Genomic DNA, 12,696 nt, shown 5'->3' on the forward strand with positions numbered 1-12,696 from the left:
AATGAGAGAAACAGAGAGAAAAACAGAATAGAAGAAAGAAAGACAAAAAATAGATGAAAAGAGGGTGAGAGCAAGAGCAAGAGAAAGAAGAGAGTGAAGGGGAGACAGACAGACAGACAGACAGACAGACAGACAGACAGACAGACAGACAGACAGACAGACAGACAGAATAATGGATGAAAAAAAAGACATAAATGCACAGAACGTTTTCAGGTCTGGAGTTTTTTATTTTCATTTTCTGGCATGATGTCCATCTTTAAAATACACAGAATATTACTGATATGCTGATATGAAATAAAAACACATCAGCCACTTTGAGACACAAAAACAAAAAAAACAAAAACAAAAACAAAAAGCGAGACAATGCCCAGACAGTCCTTTTAAGGATGCGCAAGTCAAAACATCAAAACTGATTTAAGTCAACAGTAAAATCAAGTTAAATGCGCCATTATTACACAGGAACCTGTTAAATATCAAAACAAATTATCAACAGAAATGCTTTGTAGCAAAAGACATTTTATTTTTTTTTAATAGTCTTAGAATAGTATCCGGTGACGAGGCCTTAAAATAAATGATAATCTTTCAGCGTTCTGTCATAAAAACCTGACAAAACGCGTGAAAACCTCGAGAGATACAAGTAACAAAGACTCACATTTGATCCAACGAGACACTGTACAGCTCAGAGTGGGGGCGGAGCTTAAAAACAGCTTCTCCCGGGTGGCGTGCCCCCCCCCCTCCAAAAGAGTTCATGGAAAAGCCAAGGCATTGTAAAAAGGTCAGTCCTTGCACTCGAGGTTTGAGATGAAGTCATAGCGTCTTCGTTTTTCTCTTCTTTTTTTTTCTTACAGTGGGCGCAGCGAGAAGTTTAAAAAGAAAAAAACTAAACGACCAGTAAACGAGCCAGAGAGCAGGAAGTCTGACGCAGACGTTCTTCCTCCAGTTCAGCAGCCCGACGTCCGAGTCGCACAGCAAAACGATCCAAACTAGTCGAGAATCGCCGTTTCATGTTACTTCTTCTTGTCGCGACAAGAAAAAAAATGTAAAAAATAAAACAAAATAGAAAATTCATTCGAGCCTCTTCCAGTTTGTGGTTTTGATGTATCACGCTGAAAATACAGACTTTAGCTTCAGCTGGCTGGATATGTGCAGAAGAAGAGGGGGGTTTGGGGGGTTTTGGATGGAGCGTGGCTCTTCTTCCGCCCACACAAAAAAGGCGTACAGTCGAAATAGCAAAGACTTAAAGTTAAAGAAAAATAATCAAATGCTTTAGCACCATAAAAGACCACCTGTTGGCAAGCAAAACAAAAAAGTGTAGAGGCAACACGTACGGGACATCGACCAGGCGTCCTTGTATTTCCAGCACCGAGCGGCGGGAATGGATTTTTTATTTATTTTTTTATTTTTTTAAATCAAGCGATCTCGACTCATGCTGGGCGAGTGGGAAAAATCCAACGGAGGCTTCGGAAGGTTCAGACTCTCCCCGGTAATCCGTCTGCGGCGTCACTCCCGGCCGGGCGGCGCTGGCGCCGTTAACCGAGATGAAGCCGGTTTTGGGGAGAAGTCGGGAGAAGACGTAACGGGCCTCTGCTCTCCAGAAGCGAAAACTGAAGTGGCGGCAGCCGGACGGAGTCTGGTGTCGTATCGGCGGTGGAACCCGGGGACGGCGTTGGGAGAGCAGCAGCAGGCGGCGCCGGCTCAGACGCAGGTCCCTTGGTGTGCTGGAGGAAGAGCTTTCCGGTTCTTCAACGCCTGCGACTTGTCCTTGAAGTCCGTCGGTTTCTGCTGGGAAATGTCGATCAGCGCGCTGGCGACGATGAGCCCTGAAGAACAGGAGAAATCAAGTTTAAAAAATATTTATTACCTATTTAATTTGCTCACTTGGGACAGAAAGGTACGTCTTTAATAACAGACCATCAGCAGGCAGCGTGAATAGAGGCCTTTGGCTTCATAACATCTATCTTTAGTTTTTATCGCGCGTATTCTTCTTTTAAATGTATAAAATCAAGTTTTAAATTTGTAGACGTAAAAAAAAAACAACCTGTGAAAACATCAAAATCAAAATCCATAAATCACTCCCTCAAACAGGATCTACATACGATGGGTTTTTTTCATCAGTTTTCCAGGTAAGTTAAAAAAGTTTTTACTATTTGTTTTTTAAGTTTAAGGCACTACAATCAGAAAGCACTTTTTACTCCCTCAGCGGTTTCTCACTGAAATATTTGCATTTTTATGTACAAATTCCTAAAATCATTGCACAGATGAAATATGAAGTTCGTCCCGCGATAAACTGGAGCTGAATTTACGTTGAAAAGTTTTCAAATGAAAGCGCAAAACTTTTGATGTGTTTCCCACGTCTGTTCATGCAACTTTTCGAAAAACGGCTCCAAAAAGGTGGAACTTTTCGCCGACGCTCCGACTCCCGTCTCCGTGGAAACGGATAAAAATGCAACGTTTCAATTAATGTCGGACCAAACGGAGGAAGGGGCAACTTTTCGGTAACGCTCCGACTCCCGTCTCCATGGAAACCCAACTTTTTTGCCCCCTAAAAAGGGGCCTAGTTAAGAGCCCGATATGTATCAACGACGCAAATTGTTTTAAAATGTCATGTAATACACCTCAAAATGTAATAACTGGCCAATGATGTAAAAAGATTTAACAAGAATTTAAATGTGATCTTAATATGTTTGATGCTTATACATGAGTTTGTACTGATGATCGGAGAAATAGATTACAGGTTATAGAGACGATAAATGACTTGGGCAACAGCAATAATATATGAATATGTACAAAGATATATAGACTTAGAAACAAATAGTACAAACTTTTAGAGCTCATTCTTTCAGTGTTTTTCAAAGTTCAAACCATAAATCATTGACTCACTTTATAATGTAATAAAATATTTTGCCTGCCCCTGTAATTTAATATTTAAAGCTTTGGACTCAGCGTCTCGTTTTGTTTATTGATCAGTTATTACATTTCGGGTTTTATTCCATTATATTTTATAACATTCGGGTCGTGGTGACGTTTCGGGCTCCGACACGGCCTGAACCAGAAACATGTCGACGGGTTGTGTCACCTGACTGTCCAGGTGGAGGGAGGCCCGAGGGTCCGGAGGGCAGGCGCATGAGGACGGTCAACACGGCGGCTTTCCCTCCTGAGCACGGCTCCATCGCCACTGGTTTCGGTGCGCCCTGCAAAAAAAATAAATAAATAAATAAAAAATCCCTGTTGAATCATCTTGTGGTGCTGAATTCCCCAGAACAAAATCATTTGCATGAGCTGCAGGAGTTTAAGCCCCCGCCCCCCCCCCACCATCGAGGCTTCAATCGGCCACATAAACACTTGCGTCGCCGTCAGACGGACCACGTGTCGAGGCGATGACCTCCCCCTCAGACTTAATGGCCAAAAACTGCTCGTCTCAAGCGTGAAAAACATGTCATCCTGATAATGAATGTCAAGGGTTTCACAGCATGTTGTGGAAGAGAGGACAGAAATTGTGCAATAATGACACGTTTGAATAGAATTGAGGATTTTTTTTTTTCTTTCTTCTGTCGGGCTGAATCTAAAGCCGAGATGAGTGAGGCACCCGTGGCATAATGATAGAAAAGCTGCATAATTACATGCATTAAAACATGAGAGAATGAGGTGTGGGATGCAGCCGTTTTGGCTTTTTTTTTTTTTACACGTGCCTCTAAAAATTCCTCACATATTTCACCCGGCAAAAAAAAAACAAAAATTTAAAATTCAACCGCTGATGACAATTCATGGATTTCAAACTGTTGATCAACTCGACATGCAGAGTGAGTCAACGATCAAGGAGGCAGGAAACATGCGCAACTTGTTTTTCCATAAATGACTTTTAATTCATTTAATTATAAACAGAAAAGCCGCCGCGATGAAGCACCGTTTTGCCCACTCAAGCGTCTTTTAGTGGAAGTGCAGTCTTTTCCCCCTCCTGACGCACAACGTGTAATTTCCCCATACGACTGCTAATTAAGTTTGCCATTTGAAATGCCACCGCGAACGACTGCGACGCCTCGCTTTGCTGCTCGCTTATGTCAGACTGAAGGTGTTCACGTGTTCATCTTTATGGATAAGCTAAAAAGTGATTCAAGGTAGTTCAAAAAAAAAAAAAAAAATCTTTTAACTTTAGGCACCTGGTTTCCATTTATGTCATCTAAGGAATTTTTGGAGTATTTAGTACTAAACTTTTGCTGAATACGCAGAACAAAAGAAGCATTAACATATCAAGAACAGATGTCACCACAAAATGGTTTGGTCCATTCGTCTGCTTTTAGACTGATCTCTGATCTAAATATTCACTTAAAACACAAGACAAGCTTTTATTTACTCTACTTTTACCCTGTTTTCTTTAAAATCTGAATCTTTAACAGCCGTGTCAAAACGAGCCCACAAGAGCTCGTTGCTATAACAGTTAATAAACTCAAGATCCATCCATCCATCCATGTTCTCCCGCTTATCCGTTTCCGAGTCGCGGGGGTGGCAGTCTGAGCACCGTCACCCAGATCACATTGCACCGATTAAGAACCTTCCTGCAGGTGGTGAGCCCACGGGAAGGTGGTGCCCGGCGTGGGACACGAAACCCACTACCCTGAGATTGAGAGTCTCATGCTCTACCAACTGAGCTAGCCGCGGGGTACACTCAAGATGTTTTTGCAATTTTAATTTACACAACAAACATACGGGTGACGTTCAGACTTTGAGCACAACTATTCAGGTGCTGGCTTCAAATCAACCAAACCTAATCCACAACATAGCCTCTAACATAAACTATGCGAAAAACATATTAAACCATAAAAACTTTACTTTTAAACTCTATGAATTGTATACCTTTTATCTTCAAAATCTGCTTTTTACTCAGTTTTAAATCTATTTCAACCAGTATTTTAGCAAAGTTTTAACAAAAATAGACTTACTGCTCTTTCTTTTTACGATTTAAACAACTATTTACACATTTTAAACGGATTCAATTCCATGAAACATCAGTATCTTTTTACACAGGGAGGTTTCTGACTATTGGTGTCATCCCAGATAAACGATTCCAATTTAGACAATAGTGGGTTTTTTCCCAGATAGACGATTGCCAGATAGACAATTCCTATTTAGACGACTTATTATAAAAAACATTAGTAAAGATACATTACTATTCATCCTAGGTTATTAAAATGTTCCAAATAATTCACTTATAAGTCGTCTAAATGGGAATTGTCTAAATGGGAATCGTCTATCTGGGATGAAACCTGACTATTATACTCCCCTCCCCCGACAATATCCCCTTACACCACAAAGAAAAATAGCTCAATCTCAAAATGGCCCTTCCTCGAGAGAAGAAAAACAACAGGTTGTGTCATTCCAGTTGATATTTCCTTCAAAAAAACAACAACAACCCAGTGACTCCAAAGATTATGGCAGAGCGGTATGTATGAGTCACTGAAAAAGAAAAAACTTTAGTAAAAGTGCGATAAACTAAAATTGAGCAGATTTTTCTCTAAGAGAGTGATTCAATAACATAAAAAACCAAGAAAATGCAGCCCATCACCTTATAGTCACCCAACTGCTTAAATCCAGTGTGTTGTCAAAGAAATCAACATCTCATCAGTTACGTGCCGTCATCTAATGATCACATTTGGCCAACTTTAATAAATATGCAAAATGAGTGTTGACTTCGTTTGTCCTTCATCAAAAGTGACTCCTCTGCAGAATTCAAACAACTTGCAATTATGAACGCTGTCAGCATCGGCCCTGGTTGTATTCCATTTGTCTGTACTACTAATCAGCTGGAACTAACACAGAGAGACAGAAAGATTGGGAGAAAAGAGAGCAGGACAAAGGTGAAGACAGAAAAAAAAAGGAAAGAGAATGGATAAGGAAGGGCAACCCAAAGACCGAAGTGACAGGAAAACTCAGATTCTTAATCGCTTGTTAAAGTGTTCTAAGAAGTGAGCACGTACACACACTGCTCAAACACCTCTCCCTTTATTTAATGTTTTAAAAGCTACTTTACGTGCAGCATGTGAGAACAACCTGGGATGGATCCAGGTCGCCTCCGGTATCTTGGATCAACTTCTCTGCGCCTCAAACCAAAAATTAAAGCGTAAACCTGACGCTTTGAATCAGTTAAAGAAAATTCCGTCGGCACCTTGTGCAAACATGCCGTCGGAGATCTGGGTGTTGAACTACACATAACAAACATCTGTGTGTGACTCAGGAGCAGATTGTCCACATGCATTGGTACACAAAGCAAATCAGGGCATAATATTCTCATGTATCTGCTACATGCTGGAGACGAGATGGAGCCCCGCCGTACGAGGAGCAATTTAATTGCAGACCATTTCATGACCGTTACGGTGACTTTGCTAACGAACAACTATAGAATAACAAACCACGTTCGTGCAATGGGGCCAATTTTATGCGAGAGAATCAGTTTTGATGATTTACAGACTGTGTATGCACGACTGGGTGACAGAGATCTGCAGCACTGCTGTATGTCAGGAATAACACGGGTCTGCATACAAACTAAATATAAATTCAATTAAACTTCACAAAAGTGCAAGAGTGTGTGGGTGCAAACACACACATATATATAAATAAATAAATATATATATATATATATATATATATATATATATAGAGAGAGAGAGAGAGAGAGAGAGAGAGAGAGAGAGAGCGAAGATGTTAACACGGCCATTGTCAAAGTAATAGTAATATTATCGTTGGTTGATGGGAGTCAAACATAAGACCCGTGACACACAACATCTGTGCATAAAATATGGCCTGATTCACTTTAAAGTGGTACCCTGCTTACACTATTCAAACTCTAAACTGGACAGTTTTTATCCCGACATCAGTCCAAGATGAAGCCATGATCCAGCCACATGTTTTATGCATGCAAGTCTTTGAGCAGCTTTTGGATAGAAGTTTTCAAGGCCATATCGCACACGCATGGCGTCACAGTACATCCCGATCAGGTCATTGGCATAATTAGATCAACACCCCCAGAAAAACAATATACAACTTCACAATCATTTGCACGCTGGGTCAGGGAGGAGCTTTCTATGATCCCACTGAGAAATTAAGATATAGCCGTAAATTCATTCAAACCTGGACTCTATAGACTTTATTGAGAATATACCTCTCATTAACAACACTAATAACAACATCATATGGACGACCAGCTGGATTTGGTTCGCTGATTATTCAGGCTACGCCTTCCGCTATGTATGAAACCATTTTTTTCTTTGCCTTGTACATTGTGGTGTGTAATGCCTCAACAAGCCTGTATTTGAGGACATCCAAACAGTGTGACCTTGAACATATAGATGTACAGACTTGATTTGAGTGCAAGATACATTTTTTTTTACCCTCTCTTTCTTTTCTTTTTATGTTTATGCCTTTTTTTCCCCCTCTGGTTTTGGGGTGGGACTGAGTAGGTTTCTATTTGTCAACTTGTTCACGTCTGCAAATGAAAACCAATAAAGAAAGTTAAAAACTAAATAAAACCAGAAGTCCTGTGGGCCGAAATCAGCCTGCAAAGAGGCGCCAGTTCATGGCCGTGGTGGTTCGGAGCAGCGTTTTCCACCATCAACAAGGAGAGTGTTTTCAAAAAGTCCCGTTTTCAAACGGTTCCAACGCGGGAGCCGTTTCCAAAAAGCTGTTTCGTCAGTGGCTCTGAGCACCGCTGTTGTGTAAACAGACACTAAAAACTCAATAATCAACTTCACAAAATTGTTAAACAAGTCCGGCCCTTCATCACAACTGAAGCTGCTCAATCGTATACCTCCACTGCATGAGCCTCTCTCACATGGAGTTCTGCTTCACAACCTGGACGTTTGCTAGTGTCTCTGCACTAAAACCTATTGAACAGCTCCATTAAAAAAAGAAAAAAAAATCAAAAGGCATTTGACAAAAAGCCACAGTCGGTATACATCATTGTGAAATTTTAAAGAAATATCAACTTGTCAGTTTTGAGAACTTTAAATTATTCAAAAGTGCCTGCCTAATATACAAATCCATAAATGGGATGGGATATCAAAAAAAGAAATAACCTTACTAATATCAGGTGATTGTGAATTTAAATTTAGAAAGTCCTCCTTTACCCAGATTGCCTTATCTGGTAAAGGTTGCAGAAACTGGAATACTGTATCTCCAGTTAGCTGAAAAAGCTCCACATTAGTCGGTTTTAAAAAAAACACGACAAGATATGGCTGATCAACAACCAAACATGTGATCATTAGGACAATCATGCACTTTAAAATATATATTAAAAAAATTTTAAAATGCCACTTTACCTATGTCAGACTGCTGAGTAAGCACTTTAATATTTGCACTTCGTGGTAGGTTTTTTAGGAAGAATTACTTTATCATCTTTGTTTTACCATATTGTTTTGTTTGTAGCCTTGTATGGTTTTAATGGGACAACGGATGGAAATTAGCCTTGTGCTAAATCCGGCATGTAGAGATGGCTTGTTCATTAATATGCACTGTCCCGTCCAAATAAATAAATAAAATTAAATGGATGAGTCATCGATTAACCTAACAAACATACAAGTCCGTGGAACGTGGGGGAAAAAAAATAATCCTATGTCTAATGTGCAAAGAGGTAATGGAAGAACATGCAGACAACATTAGGACTGGAGCCCGAGGTGAGCACTCATCATTATACCACTGCTCCATGTCACACATCACGAGATTGAAATACAGAACTAAATATGGAGCCAACCCATCTGTCCATCAAGTTTCTACATCCTCTGTGTTTTCAGCGCGAGCCCTATCATTAACCCTCTGACTGAACATATAAGTTCGAAAATCCAGCTTTTTCTTTAACAGGGTTCACTGTGAAGTAGTAATTTGCTCACTTCAGGGCGTATAATGGCATTAACTGGTAGCTTTCTCATATATGGAGCCAATTTAAAAAAAAAAAAAAAGAAAACATGCTTTTGGATTTTTTTTCCCCTCTAAGCTCAGTAGTCTACCATCTTACCTACATTTCAGTAATTACACCATAAAACACCTATTTCTGAGAATTTGAGTAAAAATGAGACAGCATCCTTTTTCTTCTGTTTCTCTCTCTGAGTGTGTGTGAAATTGCTCTTATTGATCCGGGCAAACAACAGAAGTGATCCCACAATGGAGAGAAAATAAAATAAAGACATTAATAAATCATTTCATGCCTGTTCAACCTTTTCTATCAACGCCTTTTAAAATGCCGTGACCAATTCCCAGATCCTCCAAAGACTGTTTATGCTGCCTGCAAATGTACTCGGCATTAATCAAGCATGAGGATAGTAAACATGCACGCACGCACGCACGCGCGCACACGCACACACGCACACACACACACACACACACACACACACACACACACACACACACACACACACACACACACACACACACACACACACACACACACACACACACACACACACACACACACACACACACACACACACACACACACACACACACACACACACACACACACACACACACACACACACACACACACACACACACACACACACACACACACACACACACACACACACACACACACACACACACACACACACACACACACACACACACACACACACACACACACACACACACACACACACACACACACACACACACACACACACACACACACACACAGACACACAGACACACGCATCTCCTTCCCTCTCCCAGCTGACAGGTGTCATCCATCACACTAGCTGTTCGTTAGTGCTTCCATATGTTGGATGCGGAGCCCTCGGCCTGCAGCGTCCAGACCCCGAACGCCTCTCCGTCCCAACAGCTGCTGACATCTTGGTCACTAAAGGCAATGTCCATCTTGGGGGCTTTGAAATTGGCCAAATGGGAGAAATGGGCACGGAGGCGGATCAAATAGTTGCTCTCAGACCAGCTGGAGGGTCGGTCAAGTAGTGACGGGGGCGCGCTACTAAGTAATGCAGCGAGATCAGTGCCGACATCACAGTCGGAGAATAAGGTCCGGAATGGGTGTGAGGAGTTATTCTGGTACCCGTGGCCCATCTGTGTTTTCATTGCTATTCAAAGAGCACCAGTTATTAGTATATCCATTATCATTTAAGCCATTTAAAATTGTATTCTGAGCTTTTAAGCTTCGCTGCAGTCTGTATGGAGGAGGTGATGTAAATACATAAAAAGGGCTGGCATCAGTGTCCACTTCGGCACCAACAATATTTCCACTAGTTAAGTGGTGCCAGATGCTAACCAATTAACCTTTACAAAAGAGAATTAGGCCCGATCCGTATAGTTCACCTTCAGCTGGTGCCAAGGCATGCACTGCTCCAACATTTTCATCTGCACAATTTGGACACGCGGAGATTTGATTTTCCGAAAAAGACACAATCGTCCAGCACATTTGGAAAGCCGTTGCTTCATTATGGCGCCGTGCTCTCACTGAAATATTATTTCAACACATGGAGGTTTGAAATGTTCAAAGAAAACGGACAGAAATCACGGATACACGTCTCAGTGGGGGAGTGCTGATGATGGGTTCCATGAGCATGACCTCTTGACCCCCAACTGCCCTGAGGAACGCCATACCGTGGCAGCCCAACGTACTTCCTATAGTCAGGCTAACTGAATAGGATTGGTTAAAATAGAGGAATCATTTGCCCAAGGCGATTGATAAAGCATGATTTCCTCCCATCTCATAAGAATACTATAATAACTAAAGCAGCTGTGCGAGTGGCATAAAGAGCTGCTCATGCATTACAAATGCAAGGGAATGCGTATTATACACTGATTAGCCATAACATTAAGACCACTGGCAAGTGAAGAGGAAAAACACTGATTATGTATATATTATTTTTAATGGCACACGATAGTGAGATAAATCAGGCAGCAAGTGAACATTTTGACCTCAAACTGGGTGTGTTAGAATCAAGAAAAATGGGAAAGTTTGACGAGGACCAAAGACGTAAAGAGGACGAAGCATGTGTAGATTATGAATGCATAGATAGATGGATGAATGTGTGATGGCTAAATGATATCTCCAAAACTGCAGCTCTTTTATCTGGTCTGCAGAGGTCAATAGCTAGTAAAAAAAAGAAAGTAAAATGAGCAGGGACAGAGTCACGGGTGGCCAAGGCTTACATGTGTGGTTCAATCCAACATACGAGCTATTTTAGCGCAAATATCTACAGAAGTTAATGCCGCTTCTCATAAAGAAGCTTTATACAACTTGCACTTGACTGTATGGTGCTTCTGAATCATGACAGAAGCCAGAGTTTGAACAAAAAGGGGGATAATCACAAAGAAACATTGCTGCTGGTGACCAAAAACAAAAACAAAAACAAAAAAAAAAAGAAATGGGGAAACACTTCACCTCTAGTGAGTGGTACACTTTTCTGTAAGTGGCTTTAAGTGCAAAAGGTTTGGGCACCCCTGTTGTGGTGAAATCAGTTTAAGTCAGCTGTATTTTGTTTTTATGTTTCCCTTAAAGGAACAACTCGTGACCTTACATAGAGCTGTAATGTGGAAGATATTTAGTATTAACATCTCATTATAGAGAAGAGCTAAATACAACACCTGTATGGAATCATTAAACTAAAGTATGGAATAAAGTATCAAAGGAAACAAAAAATTTCAATGCGACAAATTGAGCATCAGTGAAAGCAAATTCTTTCAAAACACCTGCACACTTTCCTGGTCTTTTTTTCTGCAATGCTGCCTCCCTCAGAAAGCTGTGTGGACACCCAAGCGAAGTATTCAAAGTCACACGTTCACAAGTCCACGCCGCACCTTGAAAGGGTCGAGCAACAGAAGACTAATGTGTTTTTTTTCCCCCCAGTTATCATTTCCAAAACAGCTTGAAACGTTTGCAGCGAGACTCTCTGGTGGCTGAAATCCCGCCACCCTCCTTTACCGTGCCTCTTAACGGGAACCACTGTCTTTGATTTCTGTGCAAGAAAGTGAGGATCACTGCTGGGATGCATTAATAAGACGCTGGACGGACACACGTCCCACTGACAAGTGTGTAATTGCCTTTTTTTTTCTTCGCTTAAAAATTCAGCCAAAGCACCATTCAGAATTCCACTCTACCCCACTGCTTCCCAAGTGCAACAATATAGGGCACTCAGAGCCGAGAAGCATTGTTTTTCTCTCTTTACATTGCCCTTCACAATACCATAATGCACAGTGAGCGCCACTCAGCAGTGCATTATGGGGCCTCTTCGCAGGCTGCCACAGTGATCTTATTTCTCTCGGAAGCAGCCGACACCGAGGCCGGTCCCGCCTGAGGAGTCACTATTGCTCCTCTGTTGTCATTGTGAGAACGCGGCTCTCAATATTGCTTTAAACTATGCTTTTACTCCATGTGGCACCGAGCCCCGCGCCGTACTTGGCGCCGGACTTTCAAAGTATCTGAGGGGTAAATAAAATGCAGCAGTGAGTGGACAGAATAATTTAGTGCAGAAGCACATCAGCATCCAGCGTGTGATAACGAATAAATCAATCACAGGCTGAATGCTAAAACACGGCGCCGCATGTTCCCAGTAAACAACTCAAGAGGACAAATTAGGTGAAATGAAAACAGAGTTAAAATACAACATGTGGGACATAGAACAAATACTAAATGTTCCGAAAGCAGTCCTGATGTAAATAGTGTACAATCAACTTCTCTCTAATTCAGTTATGCTTTTT

General features: G+C 41.3%; 1 protein-coding gene across 1 annotated transcript in view; it reads right to left on the reverse strand.

Annotated features, from left to right (window-relative positions):
• Positions 1-202: 202 nt before the first annotated feature.
• The window catches only part of atrnl1b (attractin-like 1b), a gene marked incomplete at its 5' end in the record, with an annotated part of 69,141 nt that continues 56,647 nt past the window's right edge, over positions 203-12,696 (reverse strand). The window contains 2 exons of the mRNA XM_080464704.1: positions 203-1,820; positions 3,077-3,191. Of these exons, the coding sequence (XP_080320830.1) occupies positions 1,696-1,820; positions 3,077-3,191 (240 nt within the window). The 3' untranslated portion in view covers positions 203-1,695. The remainder of the gene's footprint in view (positions 1,821-3,076; positions 3,192-12,696) is intronic.

The sequence above is a fragment of the Lipophrys pholis genome (genome assembly GCF_963383615.2).
Source record: "Lipophrys pholis genome assembly, chromosome: 1".
Classification (NCBI taxonomy): Eukaryota; Metazoa; Chordata; class Actinopteri; order Blenniiformes; family Blenniidae; genus Lipophrys; species Lipophrys pholis.